Source organism: Podarcis erhardii (assembly GCF_964252035.2).
Source record: "Podarcis erhardii genome assembly, chromosome: 10".
In the NCBI taxonomy this organism is placed as follows: Eukaryota; Metazoa; Chordata; class Lepidosauria; order Squamata; family Lacertidae; genus Podarcis; species Podarcis erhardii.
The window spans coordinates 75904644-75924185 of record NC_138500.1 but is presented as its reverse complement, the minus strand read 5'-3'; the positions used below and the strand labels follow the sequence as shown (position 1 = coordinate 75924185).

The following is a 19542-nucleotide window of genomic DNA, read 5'->3' as shown; positions in this document are numbered from 1 at the left end:
ATCTTCCATAGTCTGGCAAAGAAATGTGTACTATTTGCTTGCATGCAAGGAAGGAAGACAATGAAAACATAGCAGAAGTTGAGCCCTGCAAGGAAGTTAAGTTGTGCTAGCTAAAGATCAACTGAGAACATCCTCTGAAACCTTTCATCAACGTATGTACTGTCAAGTTTCAATATTCAAACAGCTCAGAAACATTACATCTAAAGTATTTTTTATACACTTTTTAGATTCCTGGATTATTTTTAAATACAAAAGACTTTTTTGTATGAGCTTTCAAAATTTCTTCCTCAATATCTTGCCCCTACTGTAAGGAGGGGGCAGAATGAATATAAAATATATAGCCTGGCTCACTAAACTGAGCCATGAACAATATTTTACTTAGTAATTCCTCAAACCTCATAGACTCCTCAGATATACATATATTTTTAGCATATACATATACATATACATATACACACACACACACACACACATATATATATATATATATATATATATATATATATATATATATGGGTGCCTCTGCTCTCTGCTTGTGGCACAGTAATATGGATGAGATGGATTAATCTGCATGTGACGTGGACAGGCTGGTGCTGGTCTATTGATTGCCTTTTATTTGACTATGTCAAATATCCTGTCAAGCCACAAACAAGTGTAAGTAGAGGTCCTACCTTTTAAATACCATTTTCACATCCTCTGATACAAGATAGACAAAAGGTATGTGGAGCTGTAGAAAACATGGGCCATTAATAATAATAATAATAATAATAATAATAATAATTTATTATTTGTACCCCGCCCATCTGGCTGGGTTTCCCCAGCCACTCTGGGCGGCTTCCAACAGAGATAAAAAATACACTAAAATATCACATATTAAAAACTTCCCTGAATAGGGCTGCCTTCAGATGTCTTCTGAATGTCAGGTAGTTGTCCATCGCCTTGACATCCGATGGGAGGGCATTCCACAGGGCGGGCGCCACCACCGAGAAGGCCCTCTGCCTGGTTCCCTGCAACTTGGCCTCTCGCAGTGAGGGAACCGCCAGAAGGCCCTCGGAGCTGGACCTCAGTGTCCGGGCAGAACGATGGGGGAGGAGCCGCTCCTTCAGATATACTGGACCGAGGCCATTTAGGGCTTTAAAGGTCAGCACCAACACTTTGAATTGTGCTCGGAAACGTACTGGGAGCCAATGTAGGTCTTTCAAGACCGGTGTTATATGGTCTCGGCGGCCGCTCCCAGTCACCAGTCTAGCTGCCGCATTCTGTATTAGTTGTAGTTTCCGGGTCACCTTCAAAGGTAGCCCCACGTAGAGCGCATTGCAGTAGTCCAAGCGGGAGATAACCAGAGCATGTACCACTCTGGCGAGACAGTCCGCAGGCAGATAGGGTCTCAGCCTACGTACCAGATGGAGCTGGTAAACAGCTGCCCTGGATACAGATTTGACCTGTGCCTCCATGGACAGCTGTGAGTCCAAAATGACTCCCAGGCTGCGCACCTGGTCCTTCAGGGGCACAGTTACCCCATTCAGGACCAGGGAATCCTCCACACCTGCCCGCCTCCTGTCCCCCAAAAACAGTACTTCTGTCTTGTCAGGATTCAACCTCAATCTGTTAGCCGCCATCCATCCTCCAACCGCTTCCAGACACTCACACAGGACCTTTACCGCCTTCACTGGTTCTGATTTAAAAGAGAGGTAGAGCTGGGTATCATCTGCATACTGATGAACACCCAGCCCAAACCTCCTGATGATCCCTCCCAGCGGCTGCATGTAGATGTTGAAAAGCATGGGGGAGAGGACAGAACCCTGAGGCACCCCACAAGTGAGCGGCCAGGGGTCTGAACACTCATCCCCCCCCACCACTTTCTGAACACGGCCCAGGAGGAAGGAGCGGAACCACTGTATGACAGTGCCCCCAGCTCCCAGCCCCTCAAGACGGTCCAGAAGGATGTCATGGTCGATGGTATCAAACGCCGCTGAGAGATCCAGCAGAACTAGGAAACAGCTCTCACCTTTGTCCCTAGTCCGCCGGAGATCATCAACCAGTGCGACCAAGGCAGTTTCAGTCCCATGATGAGGCCTGAATCCCGACTGGAAGGGATCCAAATGGTCCGCTTCTTCCAGGCGTGCCTGGAGTTGTTCAGCAACCACTCGCTCAATCACCTTGCCCAAGAATGGGAGGTTTGAGACTGGGCGATAATTGGCCATCGTGGCCGCATCTAAAGATGGTTTTTTAAGAAGCGGTTTAATAACCGCCTCTTTCAGCGGGTCTGGGAAGGCTCCCTCACGGAGGGAAGCATTCACCACCCCACGAAGCCCATCGCCCAGTCCTTCCCGGCTAGCTTTTATAAGCCAGGATGGGCAAGGATCCAGGAGACAGGTGGTTGGCTTCACTCGTCCAAGCAGCCTGTCCACATCCTCGGAGGTAACAGATTGAAATTGATCCCACACAACTTGACCAGACAGGACTCTAGCACTCTCCCGCCCCGGCCCTGCTCCCACGGTGGAGTCTACTTCTTCCCGAATCTGAGCAATTTTATCTGCAAAAAAAATTGCAAAATCATTGCAGGAGAACATGTGGCCCGTACTGGGCCCCGATGTTACAGGTGGTTCCGCTAAATTGCGAACCACCTGAAAAAGTCTCCTGCTGCTGTTTTCTGCAGATGCAATAGAGGCGGTGAAGAAAGTCTTCTTCGCCGTCGCTATCGCCACTTGGTAGGCTCGACGTTGAGCTCTAACCCGTGTCCGGTCAGATTCAGAATGAGTTATCCGCCACCGGCGCTCTAGCCGTCTCAACGATTGTTTCATTGCCCTCAGATCCGTGGAAAACCACGGGGCTCTCCGGGCTTCATGCAATCGGAGAGGGCGCTTCGGAGCCAAACAGTCAATAGCCCTGGTTAACGCCACATTCCAGCGGGCCACCAGGGAATCGGCTGAAAGGCCATCAACATGGGATAAAGCATCCCCAACCACTCTCTGGAAACCATTTGGATCCATTAAGTGGCGGGGGCAGACCATCCGAATCGGTCCCACCTCCCTGCAGAGGGGATGGGTCGCACCAGGAAAGTCCAGTTGCACCAGGAAGTGATCTGACCATGGCACTTCTTTCGTTTCGCTTTTACTTAGTGTCAGATCACCAACATCCGTAGAGGTAAACACCAGGTCCAAGGCATGTCCACGGCTATGGGTTGGGCCAGACTTATTCAGGGACAGCCCCATGGAGGCCATGCTTTCCACGAAGTCCCGAGCGGCCCCTTGTGAGGTCGTGTCGGCATGGATGTTAAAATCCCCTAGGACGACCAAGCTAGGTGTCTCCAGGAGAACATCCGCCACGACCTGAAGCAGCTCGGGCAGGGAATCCTTGGTGCAGCGGGGAGGTCGGTACACCAAAAGGAATCCTGTACTGCCCCTATTGCCCAACTTCCAGAACATGCACTCAGAAAACTGGGTCTTCCCAATAGGACGCCTGGTGCAAACTAATGACTTCCTAAAAATCACTGCAACCCCCCCCTCCCTGCCCACATGACCTGGGTTGCTGTGCGTAAGAGAAACCTGGTGGACAAGCAGCGGCAAGGACAGGCCCATCTGCTTCATCCAACCAAGTCTCTGTTACACATGCCAGGTCAAGTCCTCCATCCATGATCAAGTCATGGATGGCAGTGGTCTTATGAATCATTGACCTGGCATTGCACAGCAACACTTTCAGGTCATGTGGGTATCCCTTGCTGATTCTAGTATTCATCCGGTCAGGACCAGACCCGGAGGCAGGGATAGTCCTCAGACAACGACTAAACCTGCCTCCTCTGTAATGACATGGTCTGGTCTTAGCGTAACTCCTCCTCCTACCCGTGATCACTGAGATCGGTTGTCCCAGTGCATTCCCCCCTGTGAAGCATATCCCAGCCATTTTGTGGGCTGGGGCCCATTCCCCGGCAGCCCTGACCCCTCCCCTTAAGAACAAAATAACCCCTTTAAGAAACAAACAAACAAACAAACAAAAAACACAAATAAGACAATATAAACAAAAAACAATAAAAATTACAAAAATTACAAAAACATAAAATCAAACAAATAAAATTACTCCCAAATATGCAATTTCATTCAAGAGTAGGGACATCCTGCTCTCTACTCAGCAGTGTAAAACTGAATTTTATCTTGTTACTACATATGTTTTGTTTGTTTGATGCCATTTTCCAAAAGTTCAACAGCTACACTATTTACTGTGGTTTAGGGGTAGAAGTATGAACATATTTGCATAACATCAATAACTTTAACAACTGATTAAATTTGTTAATTCCATTTGTTAATTCCCTTATAACACCCAGGTAATTGTAGGGGCTGTAGTAAGCACAGGTCTGTAGAATTCTGTAAGAATTCTATTAAACTGTTTTCAATATTTGACCAAAGTGGTTTAAAAAAACACACACCAAATGACTAACCCAAGATATGTATAAGGAGCTTCCTGTCTTAGGGGCAAGTGTTCAGACTGAATGCTCTTTAGATCCCTTACAGCCCTATGATCCTATGAAAATTCTTCTTTCAGGTCATAATGCTGTGTACATACTTAGACACTGTCACTAGGGTATAAAGTACATGAGACCCAACAGCAGCAATCCTGCATGGTTCCTAGTAAGCCATGTTAAAGCATTCTAAATACAAGTACATGCTTTTTGAGAATAAGCAATGTGTCACTAACTTTCCCAACCTCTCTCATACACTGCACTGTTGCTTACCACGTCACAGTAGACAAGAAAGTCTACGTGCACTTTCTAATTGCATTATCTTTGTCACTTAACTTATTGAAACAACTGGCAGAGATAATATCACAGATCAGCAAACTACAGCAGCCTGATATTATGTATATTTAAACAATGCTTTAAGTCCTACTGTGTTCAGTCAGTGCACATGCCCAGAACTGCTGCTTTGTGAAGAACTAAAAGCAAAACAAAGCATAGTTGAACCATGCTTGTAAGTAAAATCCTAAATTTAGAACAATCCTAAACTGCTGTGAATTGTGGACACTATTAATTCTAAATCACAATGAATTGCTTCAGAAAACACTTGAAAGAAGGAATGGCACTATACATGTTTGAGTTAACTATCTAAATGTTATTTTATTTGCATATTGTATATTGTATTATGCATATTGTCTTATTTATATGATGTTAGCCGCTCTGAGCCTGGCTTTGGCTGGGGAGATCGGGATACAAATAAAATTTTTATTATTATTATTATTATTATTATTATTATTAAAGCTATTGGAAAGAGAAAGTGAAGGGAGAGCCCATGGGCAAAACAGCAAGGAAGAGAGCAGCTTGCCATACAGATTTATTTCAGAACAACAAGGAACAGAGTATTGAGAACAATTCTGTAGTAATAATAATAATAATAATAATAATAATTAGACCAAGCTTTAGACAGCTTTAGACAAGCCTAAGAACAAGCAAGAGCTGAAGAAGAGAAGACTGAACTTTGGCAAAGTGCAAAACTTCTGCCCCACCAGATGAGCTTTTGTCACTCACCACTTCACACCCTGGGAAGCATCACAACCACTGGGAGCATCTTGGTCCGCTCACCTTCCACAACGGCAGGGCTACTGGCAACGGAAGCGGCCAAGGACTGAAGCAGCCGGGCTGTCTGCAGACATGGGCAACCTCCCCGAGTATGGAAAGGCCGGCCCTTCCTTTCAAGTAAACAAGGCAATAACGTTCGCCCTGCCCCGTCCCCGCGCGGCGGCTTTGCTCCCTCCCAGACCTCTTCTTCCACGGAGCTCCCGGGGAGAGCGGGGAGGCTCCGCCACTTTCTGGGAGAGAGGCCTCCGCGTCTCCTTTTCTCTCCGCTTTCGTTTTTATTCAGATAATACCTTCTTTAACACATCTTTACTATTATTATTATTACTATTAATTTAAAATGAGACCCCTTCCACGACCGACTCAAGAGGGGGCGCCATTCCACACCCCCGCCCTCCTGGTCGGCTTCCCCACACCTGTCACTTCCAGACAGCGGACCCCCCCCCCCGCGCAGGTGAAGATGCCGCCGCAGGGAGCCAGAAGCGCCGCCCCCTCGCGCGGCAGAGGCCTCCCCGCCCGCCCCCCCCGCGGGGGCTCCGTCCTCGGGCTCCCCGTCCCGCGGCGCCCCGACCAGGCCCGGGGCTCCCCATCTCGACGCCCCCCCCAGCAGCCCCCCCGCCCCCCGCCGGAGGACGGTGAAGGGGCGGTTACCTCGGCCCGCTGTAAACATCGGTTCCAGCTTCTGCAGCTCCAGCTCCGCCAGCCTCTTCTTCTTCTCCCCCCCCCACGCAAACGAGGACCCCGCCCCCCCAGGCTGCCCTCGGCGTCGCCTGCTCGGAAGCAACCCCGCCGCCACCCGCCTTTCGGTCCAGGGCGAAGGGTGATGGGAAAGATTGGTCTGAGGGTTCACCTACCGGCGGACGCGGTCCCTTCCCGGGACGGGCTGCTGAGAATAGGGGCGGACGCTTGCCAGGCATCGCCCGAGACAGCTCTGGCTGGCGGGGTCCTTGGGACGGAGCGGGGAGAGCGGGGCAACCCCGTGCTTTGGTTACCAGGGGAAGGCGGAAGTGCCCGAGGGGCGGGGCCTCTCCGGAGGGCGGGGGGAGGAGGAGGAGGGGGTGGAGCTAAGAAGCCTCTCCCGCCCTCGCCGAAGCTTTTGAAAGCGAGGCGGTGCAAGGCGCTCTTTTGCTCCCTGGGGAACTCGGGCCCGGAGCCGACGGTTCCCCGAGTCCGAGGTGCCGCAGCCCAGGGAGCGCGCCTGGGGCGTAAGCGTGCACGCGCTCTCCTCCTAAACATAGCGAAATTTGCTTCTCTTTCTTGAGACGCAAGTAGTAAGTAATGCACACTGCAAAAATGTATATCTAGTTTAGCTATATCCCTTAACCAAACCTGCTATCCTCCCCTATGGTGGGACGGTGTCCGCTCACATTCCCCGTCCAGTTGACTTCTGTATGTGGGGAGGAGGGGGAGCCTCCTCTTGTTCTTCACCTCAGGCAGCAAAATGTCTTAGTATGACGAAGGAAGGACCCATGGGTGGTCCCACCCTGCATCCCTCACCTGCAGTGCTGTGCAGTGAAATTTTTTGAAGGGAAACAGTTCGGGCCAGAGGCACCAGCTGGCGAGGGCGATGGGAGGAGGACACCACACGCACCTCCCTCCCTCAGCCCGGCAGAAGCTTCCCAGGTTTGGGAAGGAGGCACCAGGCTTTAATACTATAATTGACCGAGAACATTTAGGGGACTAGCCTCTCGCTCCCTGACCACATGCCACTACTCACCTGGCTGGTAGTGAGAAGTACAATGGCCAGAGTGGGGTGAGAGAGAGCTGGACTAGAGCCAGGTAGAGCCAGGGAGTGAGAGCCATGCTTGACTTCTGCTGGAAGCCAAAGCTGGAAGCAAGACCTTCTGGGGTGTTGATGCCACGAACTCCTCCCCTGCAGGCTCAGGTTGTATATAATAGAATCATTGAATTGTAGTGTTGGAAGGGACCCCAAGGGTCATCTAGTCCAACCCACTGCAATGCAGAAATCTTTTGCCCAACATGGGGCTCAAACCCACAACCCTGAGATTGTGTTTTATGCTCACTGCTTAATAACAAAATCAAGCAGCAAAGATGATGACTACTTGTAGCAAGCCTGAGTTTCCGTGTATTCCAAATATAATGGGGTTAGTCAGAAAGATTATATGTGACCCCAAAGTAGAAAGGTGGTGGTGGGGAAGAGCTGTTTTGTACCACATGCCACCACTCCACAGCAATGGATGCCCAGAGACTGCTTCCCCTCCGGGGGAGGGGGCGCTAGCCAGGTTTTTTCCTTGGGTGAAGCCTCCAGAGGGGTGCCACTGAGGGTCTCAGCCTATGTATGTGTGTGCACCATGTGCATGGAGGGGTGCCAAACTGGGTCTTTGACCCAGTGAAATAAAGCCTAGTTTCAACCCTGCCCAGAGATGGCTTCCCGTTTCTGTATGTGTATATAAACCACATATTTTCTTTGAGCCACATTTTCAGAAGTAATATTTGTGTGAGCAAATGCAGCTACATAAGAACATGAATAATTCCCAAAATATATAGATGAACCTCTTACATGTGTACCTTAAGTATGTATACAAACTCAAGGAGGTGTGTGTGTGCTTTTGCCAGGTAATCTCATTTATATTAGGTCTAATTTGAGACAAACTCTCATCTCCTCATCAACCCAAAGAAGCCTTTCTCCTTTCTGATCTTTCATAGAAGAATAGCCATTGCTCTTGCTCTCATTTTGAAGAGAGATCTATCCATATTCTGCAAATGAATATATTTATATAGATACTATATTAACCTATACTATCCTGAAAGATTTAAACATTTCTTCAATAGTCCTTGAAGCATCCCTCCACACTCGCCATCCTCTCCGGCCACACCAGAGGGGCACAGCCTTTGAGAAGCCCCTAAGACGCCCCCTTCTCCTCTCCGCCGCCCCTCACTCCGAGGAGCCTCTCTCTCGAGGGCTGCCCTCTCTTGTCAGGACAGGGGCCTCTCGAAGGAGAGTCCTCGCCGCCACCCGCAGCTGAAAGGGGAAGGCGGCTCTCCCAAAGGCGGGCGACGGGCGTCTTTTCCCCGGCCGAGCGGGGCCCGGGGGCGGTCCCGCCTGCTCCTCCCGCCGCAGCTCCGCCAACCGGGGCCGGGGGCGGGGGCCGGGGCCGCCCCCTTGCTTCTCTGGGCTGCGGAGCGAGCAAGCGGGCCTGGCGGCGATGGCGGCGGCGGCTCGTGCGCCGCTGGTGGCGCTGGGAGTCCGAATGGGGTCTCGGCGGCGGGCGGCGGCGCCCCTGCTGCTGCTGCTGCGGCGGCGCTGGTACCGCTCCGAGAGGGGGGTCTACGGCTACAAGCCGAGCCGCAAGGCGGAGAGCGGAGCTGCCGACGGCGCGGAGCCGCGCGATTCCCGCAGCAGAGCAGGTTGGCGGGCGCCGGGGGGGCGGGGGGGGGGCGGAGAGAAGAAGAGCTTTGCCCGCAGGCATCCTGAGCCCATCCAGATCCACTCCGCGAGGGGTCCCGGGGGAAGCGCGCGGCAGGGCAGCCTTCAGGTGCCACCTTCAAAGGTCCCCTCACCTGAGAGCAAGTCCTCGGGGCCCCCGGGGACTTGCTCTCAGTACGGAGTAGATCTGTACAGGATCAGACTGTTGAAAGTGGTTTGTCATCAGGCGGCTTGTGCCACACTTGATATGCCTGCCTTTTAGTCAAAAGCATCTTTTTTCATGGTCTCGGGACGACCCCCCTCTTTCCTCTGTCCCCAAAGTGCGTGTCTATACATGTCTGCTCATTAGTAAACCCCACTGAGTTTGCAGCGGTTATGCTGTTTAAGCTGCGTACACCAAAAGGTGGCCTGCATATAATTTTACAAGTAAATATAAATAAAATAGAGTTTACCCTCCAGGTGAGTGACTATAGGAATGCGGTAATAACACACGGGTCTTTAAAAGGGTTCCATGGAAGCAAATCCAATTGATTACAATAGTTTTTCCACACTTTTCAGTAAGTATGGGTAGGACTGTGTGCAAAGCTGGTCTTGGAATTTTTCCAGCATTCCTGCTATGATGTAACAAGACCTTTTCCTCTCTTGCCAGTTCCCACACCCGCTCCCTACACAGCATACTGTCTTTTCTTAAGCTCTGCTCCACTTGTATTCTGTAGCTGCCTCTTTCCACCCTCCCCTGACCAGTTGTTCCACAGGGGAGTATGTACACTAGTACCTTGGGTTAAGTACTTAATTCGTTCTGGAGGTCCGTTCTTAACCTGAAACTGTCCTTAACCTGAAGCACCACTTGAGCTAATGGGGCCTCCCGCTGTCGCTGCACCTCCGCCTTGCGATTTCTGTTCTCATCCTGAAGCAAAGTTCTTAACCCGAAGTAATATTTCTGGGTTAGCGGAGTCTGTAACCTGAAGCGTATGTAACCTGAAGTGTATGTAACCTGAGGTACCACTGTATGTATCTTGTGCATGAAGATGCACAAACCGATCAGTGAAGAATAGGAACAGAACCAAAATGATATCCTTGGATTGTGGGGTGGGGGATTCTTCAACATTATTACTGATACAGCGGGGGGGGGGGGAGACTTCATAAGCAAGCTTTTGGTGTTATTTTTCTCAAGGCATACCAAGTGTTCTTTGTTATTTACTTCTTTTAAAAAATAGAAGTAAGATAAGGCAAGACATCTCCAAACTTCCAAAAACTATGCAGAGGAAACAGCTTTAGAACAAAGCATAGAATCATAGAATCATAGAGTTGGAAGAGACCACAAGGGCCATCGAGTCCAACCCCCTGCCAAGCAGGAAACACCATCAGAGCACTCCTGTTTACACCATTTGCGAAGCCAGCTGTTCACTTCCACTATTTTTCCCTCTCTCCCTGGGCCACGTCGTTCAACTGGGAGGACAGATGAGATGACAATTTGTGCATTTAATTGCTTCAATTTCCTGCCCAGAGCCTCGTAGTCTCTTTTGATCTTCTGGAGGCTATTGCTTGCAGCAGTGGATAGGCAGCCACTTGCACTATAGATCAATGATGAGTCCTCTGAGGAGGAGAAATTCAATTAATCTAATATTTGCTAAGTTTCTTTTTTTAAAAAAAATAATTTTTATTAACCGACCAATCGAATCAAATCAAATCACATTACATAAATTCCGAATTACAAAGCCGAATTTTAATTTTTTTGTGGGCATACCCATATTTCAAGTTCTGAAGGGGATTCCAATCATCTTCTTGCTGCTGCGTTAATATCCACAAATCTGTCCAAATAATGTTCATAATTCTATCCAGTCCTATCTTGCTGTTCCCACATCTCATCTTATTCATATAATTTTCTTTTTTCTTTGTGATCTCTTCTGATAATCTCCTTAAGCAGGTAAACACCAGTTATAATCCTGTGTGAATTTTTCCGTTCGTTCAATCACCATATCGAGATGGTTTCCATATATCATCACTTCCATAAATAAAAGCACTCTTTCCATCATTAATCTTCGCAAATCTGTCGCCTTCTTTAGTCCTCTGAGGAGGCTCGCCCGCAATATGAAAACAGATCCATTCCTCCTCCCAGACATAAGTCTTTTGACAGAACTTGCCAAAATGGCGACGCTGTTTTTTACTGCGTCATCCCAAAGCTCTTATACTTTCCACGATCTCCTTAAAACATGCTTTTGGTTAGAGATTATCTCCGCACAGTCTTAAATCATCAGCTTAGGTCATTTAAGCAGCATTTCTGACTTGTGGGGGGGCGATTCTTGGTTAATCACATAGCGAAAAGAAAGGAAAGTCCCCCCCCCCCAGTCCCCTTGCCGACATACCGAGCCTTGGTGTGTTTTCTCATATTCCTGTTTATCCGACCCATCTTCTTTCTCAGAGATCTCCTCTTCACTTAGCAGTCTTTACTCCCCATTCTTCCTTGAAATATGTGCATTTGCTTCCTCCTAATTGTTTCTTTTGAAGTTGCTGCAGCTAGAGGCACGAATCAGAGACAGCGTCCAGGAGAGCCGAAGTCCACACAAGGCTTTCTGCCTAGTGCCCCCACCCCCTCGAGTTCGGGGGTGGTATAGGGCACAGCAGGCAAGGGTAGTCCCCCCCACTTGCTTGGGGGGCCGGGAGGCTGCTTACTCCCATCACAGCCTCTTAATTACCTCGTGTGGGTCGGAAAGATGTTATTGACGGCCATCTTCCAATGCGCCCCAGTGGCCCCCCAATATTTGCTAAGTTTCAAACCCTTTCATGATCTTGTATCTCACCCCACAGTGTGAGAACCAGGGTGCTATATAGAACACAGATTAACTTGAAAATAAAACTTTGAAACTCATGGCATTTTTTACTCCTCCAGCTAAAGGTGAATGAGAAGCTGGCCATTGTCATCTGAGCTGGGGATAATTCCTGCAGCGTTTTGTGTTCTTGTTTCAAAACCTTCCACTTTAGCTGGACAGAACTCATGCCACAGAATCAGGGAAGCCAAAGCTGTGCTAAGTTGCCCATTCAGAGAGATCCCTATCAATATAGGGATTGAACGCCATGAGAGAGGCAGGAACATCTCCTTCTTTTTAAATCTAATGGCTTATCCACACTTAAATTTTTGCCCTGTTCTTTCCAGGCTGTGCTTTAAATATCCACCTCTGAGTGTGTTCAAGGAGAGGTGTGGCTTTCCCTGCTAAAACCTGCTCTTTTAGGCCGGAAGGTTTGAGGCCTAGTTCTCCAACTGTCACTCCTCATTGGAGTGACACTCCTCCAACTGTCACTTCCTTATTGAGAATGCCTGCCGGAAGGAGAAAATGAGGTGCAAAGAGCCAGAAGACCATTATTGAGACTCACAATTCCTCTAAAACAAAGAATCGGCAGAGAGCCAACGCCATCTGCCCTGGCTCAGAAACAGAGCGGGTTGAGGAAACCGAGAAAACAGAGCAAATAGAACAAACAGTGAGTAACAACGTTGGGGGAACCTCACCCCCCCCCTTAAGGAGGATGACAATGACCCGACCCCCCTCCTCCCAGAAAAAGCTAATCCGTCCAAGAGGGCAAGCGCAGGAGCAGAAGGGATTCCTCCCACTCCTAACGCTGACCCACCCAGGCCTCTAGAACAAGATATTAGAGGAGCCTGCTTTCAACCGATTCCAGATACGCACCCCTACCAAGAGATTTGCACGTTGTCTGCAGAAACTATGGTTCTGGTTCTCCAAAGACTGGATGAAATCCTCACCAGAATAGTTAACATTGAGAAACAATTGGATACTAGTTCCTCCCCTTTAAATGCCCAATGGCTCAAAAGGATGGTAAGAAATGACTCTGTTAACAACTCACCAACTCAAACTATGGATGAAGTGAGGTCCTGTCAAGTCTTGCAAACGAACCAGATAATGCTTGAGATTCACCGATACACTCATAGGTGGATGAACCGCAGACAAATTACTATGTCCTTGTCTCAGCTCCTGAATTACCATTACCGAAATGTAGATCTAGAAAATTTCCACTTCCTGCCTACCTTGAGAAACACCATGCGCCTATTTATGACCTTTAGGTCATCAACCCTCCCATCTCGACTCATGGAGATAAAGGATACCCTATGGTGGTTCCATTCTCTCCGCCCAGTGAGGGTATTTAAGGACGAAACTAGGAGGCAATTGGTCCCTTGCATAGAGTCAAAGCTAATGCGGATAAAGGAAACCAATCTCAATTGCCCGAAGGAAGAAAATAACTCTGTAAGCCTAGAATTACAAGACCTGAAGAAGAGGCTAATGAGTATAAAGACTGAGATTTCTACCCAAAATATAAGGACAGTAGAGCCTAGAGCACGATATTCCTAGAGCTGGAATGTGGTTTGTTTGGTTGTTGTTGTTGTTTTGCTTTTGTTGTTTTTAAGGGATGGCATCCAATTTCGTTGCACTTGTGCAATGTTGCACTTGTGTAATGACAATAAAGAATCTATCTATCTATCTATCTATCTATTTAAAGACGTCCAGCAGCTCTTTATCCCATCGAAAGACATCAGTGCAACTCCCTGTTCCCTTTTCAAATGACACCGAATTAGATGAGGAATTTGGCGCCTCCGACATTTCTATGGCAACACCACCTAAAGAACTCTATGTTGCTGACAATCTGGAGATATCCAGCACCAAATCTACATCTGGACCTTTGCCTAATGTTCCAAAAACTTACCAGAATGATCAGCCTACTCTACTGTACTCCTGGCGAGACAGGATGGACAGATCTTCCGAATTCGAATCTGGCTCTTTGTTGGCCAGTGATCCGCATTTTATAACACATACCTCATTAATACTTCCACAGCCACAGATAGAACCAACAATCCTCCAATTAACCCAGGAGGGAGAGGGGGATTGACAGTTAACGAAACACCATGGGACTGTCCTCCCCGCTTGGGGTGCGGTTGGTTGGGTTTTATCTTCTAGGGATACTTACCCTATCAAACCTCCACCTCTTTCCCATACCATTTTGACCCATGAGTCCTGGCCCAAGGATGACTTGTTATTGAGGGGATGTTACCCATCTATTGGGGAGGCTAGTATGGGGTCTGGGATTTCCACTATTGAAGGGCTAGGGAGGAATGGCGGTGGGGCTAGATATCTCTATCGGCGAAGGGTTTCGAGATGCAGTGATCCTCGAACCCCTTCCAATCTACACCCCATCCCAAGGGATAAGGGTAGGGAGAGCAAGGATTACACACCTCCGTCATTGGTGCTGTGCAATGCCAGGTCCATAGGCAAAAAAACCGCCACCATGCGTGACTTTTTTGTCTCGCAGGGGATTGACCTGGCTTGCGTGACAGAGACCTGGGTACGGGAAGGCGAAGTAGTCTCCCTACATGAGATAACACCCCCAGGTTTCTCTGTCCTCCATCAATCGTGGACTGTGGGTCGGGGGGGAGGAGTAGCGTTGTTATTCCGGGAGGATTGCTCTTTCAGAGCTCTGCCATCACCGACGATCTCCGGCATTGAATGTGTTGGTCTCGTGTGGGGCACCAAGGAGAGCTTGGCTGTCTGGCTGGTGTACCGACCACCCAGCACACCTGCAGCAACCCTGTCAGACCTGCTGGAGGTGGTGGCGGGCTGGGCCTTGGAGTTCCCAAACCTACTGGTTTTGGGAGACTTCAACGTTCATGCCGATGCCGCTCCCTCCTCACAGGCTCTGGACCTAGTGACTTCCATGGCAACACTAGGGCTCTCCCAGGTTGTTTTGGGCCCCACTCATCAAGCAGGCCACACACTGGATCTGATCTTTGGGGCTGGCATAGATGTGATCATGCTCCCTGCTGTGGAAGTGCCATGGTCTGATCACTACGCCCTGAAAGCCAAGATTGACTTCCCGCTCCTCCCCGGCTCGGGTGGCGAACCTATTTGGGCTCGTCCGCGAAAACTGATGGATCCTGATAGATTCCGACAAGCCTTGCGGAACCCTGCTCCTCCTGGCGACTCATTAGATGACCTTGTTGAGGACTGGAATAACCGGCTCTTGGCAGCCATTGATGAGATCGCGCCTAAGCGCCCTCTGCGACCCCGTCGAAACCGGGCCCCTTGGTTTACTGAGGAGCTCCGGAAAATGAAGCGGGATCTCAGACGGCTAGAGCGAGTATGGCGATGGACTCGTGACGTAGCCTCAAGAACATCTTATAGGACGCTTATGAAAGCCTATGAGTCGGCTATGAAAGCTGCTAAGAAATCTTACTTTGCAGCTTCCATTGCATCCGCTAGCTCTCGCCCGGCACAACTTTTTAGAATAATTAGGTCAATAACGTCCTTAGGAGGACAACCAAATTTAAGCACAAATTCAACCCACAGCTGTGAGGCATTCACGAGTTTTTTTGCGGAGAAAGTCCTGTTGCTCCGCCGTGACCTCCCTGCCAATTTAGATACAGTGACTGAACTGGAGGCCCCTTGACTGACTTCAGGTCCAGTGTTGGACCATTTCAATCGGATACTCCCTACTGATGTGGATAGATTCCTCCAAGTTGGTAGGCCCACCACCTGTCTCCTCGATCCGTGCCCGTCTTGGCTGATTAGGGAGTGTCCAGATGTTGTGCGGACCCCCCTGGTTGAAATTATCAATTTGTCCCTTGACACGGGGACATTCCCAGGGGAACTGAAGGAAGCAGTGGTGTGTCCACTCTTAAAAAAAACTTCATTAGATCCCTTAGACCTATCCAATTACCGCCCAGTTTCAAATCTTCCATACCTGGGTAAGGTAATTGAGAGAGCGGTTGCTGAACAGCTTGGTAGGTTTCTGGAGGAAACATTGGCATTAGATCCATTTCAGTCCGGTTTCCGTCCTGGTTTTGGGACGGAGACGGCTCTGGTTGCCCTAACAGATGATCTCCGTAGACAACTGGATCGAGGCGGGTCAGGACTGCTGATCCTTTTAGATTTGTCAGCAGCCTTTGACATGGTCGATCATGATCTTCTGGACCACCACCTCGCAGATGTGGGGATACAGGGCATAGCCCGTAACTGGTTGTGCTCTTTTATCTCTGGTCGGGGACAGAGGGTGGCACTAGGGAGGGAAATGTCGTCGCGCCACTCCTTGGTATGTGGAGTGCCGCAGGGCGCAATTCTCTCCCCGATGCTTTTAAACATCTTTATGCGCCCCCTTGCCCAGATTATCCGGAGCTTTGGGCTGGGCTGTCACCAATATGCTGATGACACTCAGCTCTATCTGCTGATGGATGGCCACACTGACTCGACCCTGAACACACTGACCAGATGCTTGGAAGCTGTGGCTGGATGGTTTCGTGGGAGCCGATTGAAACTAAATCCTTCGAAGACAGAGGTCCTATGGCTAGGTCGGGATGGCGTGGGGATGAGGGACCAACTCCCTTCTCTTGCGGGGGCCCAATTAGTGCCATTGCCTTCCGTTAAGAGTTTGGGTGTAATCCTTGACACCTCCCTTTCCATGGAGGCGCAGGTTACAGCAACAGCCAAGGCGACATTTTTCCACCTTCGCCGCATCAAGCAGTTGGTCCCTTACCTTTCCCGCCCTGACTTGGCCACAGTGATCCATGCGACGGTCATCTCCAGGCTTGACTACTGTAATTCGCTCTATGCGGGGCTGCCCTTGAAGCTGTCCCAGAAACTCCAGCGGGTGCAGAATGCTGCAGCAAGGCTCCTCACGGGGTCTCTGCCATGGAGCATATTCACCCAGTGCTTTTCAAGCTGCACTGGCTCCCGGTGGAGTACAGGGTCAGATTTAAGGTGCTGCTTTTGACCTTTAAAGCCCTTCACGGCCTAGGACCCTCGTACCTACGGGACCGCCTCTCCCGGTATGCCCCACGGAAAGCCTCAAGGTCCATAAATAGCAACACCCTAGTGGTCCCGGGCCCTAAGGAAGTCAGATTGGCTTCAACCAGAGTCAGAGCCTTTTCAACTCTGGCTCCGGCCTGGTGGAACGCTCTGCCTCATGAGACCAGGGCCCTGCAGGATCTGATTTCTTTCCGCAGGGCCTGTAAGACAGAGTTGTTCCGCCTGGCCTTTGGCTTGGAGCCAATTTGATTCCCTCCCTCTCTCTCTCTCTCTATTGTTTTCTTTTCCTTCTCCTCCTGTGACGAGGCTACATTTTAATATTTTAATGTTCCATTATTTTAATGTTGTATTTTATTTTTGTTTTTAAGTTGTAATCATTCTTCTTGTTTTTATTATTGTTTGTAAGCCGCTCTGAGCCCAGCCTTGGCTGGGGAGGGCGGGGTATAAATAAAAAATTATTATTATTATTATTATTATTATTATTATTACTCTTATGGAATGTTCTTGGCAATAATTAAACATTGTGGGCAAACAACGGGTTTAGTCTAGTCTACCAGGCTTTTTCAGATCTATGAAAAACCACAATGGAACATCATCTGGTGATTTGGGGTGAAGTGCTCATGGTAGCAGCTCTTTTTCTCCTTTCAACAAAGCCAAATGAAGTGATGGAAGTTCTGAACAGATGTTTAGTAGAAGTCTGGGACTGAATGAGAATTCATAAACTGAGTCCAGACAAGACAGAGATGTTAATAGTAGGGAGCCTGATTTGGGAGTTCATGCTTCCCTGGTTCTACATGAGGTCATACCAGCCTTGTAAATAATCCCATCAGGAGTACCAACTTGAATAAAATATTGGGGGGGCACATAATTCCCACCCTGCATAATTGATCACATGACATGGCTGGCTCCCTCAAATACTTTGGGGGGTGAAGGGACCTCAGCTCCTCGGAGTTGGCTCCTATGAAATCCATAAAGGTTAATAGCCTGGAAAAACCCAAGAAACCCAAAAGTAGTGCTCTGTTTTCATGCTCATCATGGAGAAAACGGTTGCTCTGCTGCAATCATTGAACTACAGGTTATTAACCTCTTAGCAGGCTATGATGAAATACAAAGCTGGGGCATGCCCTCCAGAGGGATCGGGTGCTGCTGGACCCTGTGTTGCTCCTGGATTCTTAGGCTGTGGCTGATTCATTAGCCAGGACCTCTCCTAGAAAAAGACAATCTGCCAACTGTTATTCAATACTTAATTACCACCAAGGTCTGCTACTGGTAATGAGCTCTATAAGGGGAGACTCCTTTGGATTCTTCCCAGAAACATACAAATGTGGCTGCTTGGTTAACCTTAAACTAGCTAACAGTGATTGCCCAAAAGTGAGCTACATTGCTGACAGGGACCTGCAGTCAGTGGCTTCATAGAATCATAGAATCATAGAGTTGGAAGAGACCACAAGGGCCATCAAGTCCAACCCCCTGCCAAGCAGGAAACACCATCAGAGCACTCCTGACATATGGTTGTCAAGCCTCTGCTTAAAGACCTCCAAAGAAGGAGACTCCACCACACTCCTGGGCAGCAAATTCCACTGTCAAACAGCTCTCACTGTCAGGAAGTTCTTCCTAATGTTTAGGTGGAATCTTCTTTCTTGTAGTTTGGAGCCATTGCTCCGTGTCCGCTTCTCTGGAGCAGCAGAAAACAACCTTTCTCTCTCCTCTATGTGACATCCTTTTATATATTTGAACATGGCTATCATATCACCCCTTAACCTCCTCTTCTCCAGGCTAAACATGCCCAGCTCCCTTAGCCGTTCCTCATAAGGCATCGTTTCCAGGCCTTTGACCATTTTGGTTGCCCTCCTCTGGACACGTTCCAGTTTGTCAGTGTCCTTCTTGCACTGTGGTGCCCAGAACGGGACACAGTACTCCAGGTGAGGTCTGACCAGAGCAGAATACAGTGGCACTATTACTTCCCTTGATCTAGATGCTATACTCCTATTGATGCAGCCCAGAATTGCATTGGCTTTTTTAGCTGCCACGTCACACTTTTGGCTCATGTCAAGTTTGTGGTCAACCAAGACTCCTAGATCCTTTTCACATGTACTGCTCTCAAGCCAGATGTCACCCATCTTGTATTTGTGCCTCTCATTTTTTTTGCCCAAGTACAATACTTTACATTTCTCCCTGTTAAAATTCATCTTGTTTGTTTTGGCCCAGTTCTCTAATCTGTCAAGGTCGTTTTGAAGTGTGATCCTGTCCTCTGGGGTGTTAGCCACCCCTCCCAGTTTGGTGTCATCTGCAAATTTGATCAGGATGCCCTTGAGTCCATCATCCAAGTCGTTGAGAAAGATGTTGAATAAGACCGGCCCCAAGACAGAACCCTGTGGCACCCCACTAGTCACTCTTCTCCAGGATGAAGAGGAACCATTGATGAGCACCCTTTGGGTTCGGTCAGTCAGCCAGTTACAAATGAGTGGTAGCATAGTCAAGACCGCATTTTACCAGCTTCTTTACAAGAATATCATGGGGCACCTTGTCAAATGCCTTGCTGAAATCAAGGTAGGCTACATCCACTGCGTTCCCTTCATCTACCAGGCTTGTAATTCTGTCAAAAAACGAGATCAGGTTAGTCTGACATGACTTATTTTTCAGAAATCCATGCTGACTATTGGTGATCACAGTATTCCTTTCTAGGTGCTCACAGACTGTTTGCTTAATGATCTGCTCCAGAATCTTCCCTGGTATTGATGTCCGACTGACTGGGCGGTAATTATTTGGGTCCTCTCTTTTCC

The 19542-nt window shown here is 48.9% G+C and overlaps 2 protein-coding genes across 9 annotated transcripts in view; one reads left to right on the top strand and one right to left on the bottom strand.

Moving 5' to 3' along the window:
* UPF2 (UPF2 regulator of nonsense mediated mRNA decay) overlaps positions 1-6541 on the bottom strand; it is a gene marked incomplete at its 3' end in the record, with an annotated part of 60987 nt that extends 54446 nt beyond the window's left edge. For 2 of the 6 annotated variants that reach the window (XM_081879069.1, XM_081879072.1), the window contains exon 1: positions 6421-6540. In XM_081879069.1, the coding sequence (XP_081735195.1) occupies positions 6421-6483 (63 nt within the window). In that variant the 5' untranslated portion in view covers positions 6484-6540. Of the gene's footprint in view, positions 1-5572; positions 5872-6217; positions 6291-6420 lie in introns of those variants that run through there. The other 4 variants (XM_081879067.1, XM_081879068.1, XM_081879070.1 and 1 more) reach the window with 4 other exon arrangements.
* Positions 6542-8713: 2172 nt separating this feature from the next.
* The window catches only part of DHTKD1 (dehydrogenase E1 and transketolase domain containing 1), a 32943-nt gene continuing 22114 nt past the window's right edge, over positions 8714-19542 (top strand). For all 3 annotated transcript variants that reach the window (XR_014160844.1, XM_081879112.1, XM_081879111.1), the window contains exon 1: positions 8714-8935. Coding sequence is in view for 2 of the 3 variants with exons in the window: in XM_081879112.1 (XP_081735238.1) it covers positions 8734-8935 (202 nt within the window). In the remaining variant the exon portion in view is untranslated. The remainder of the gene's footprint in view (positions 8936-19542) is intronic.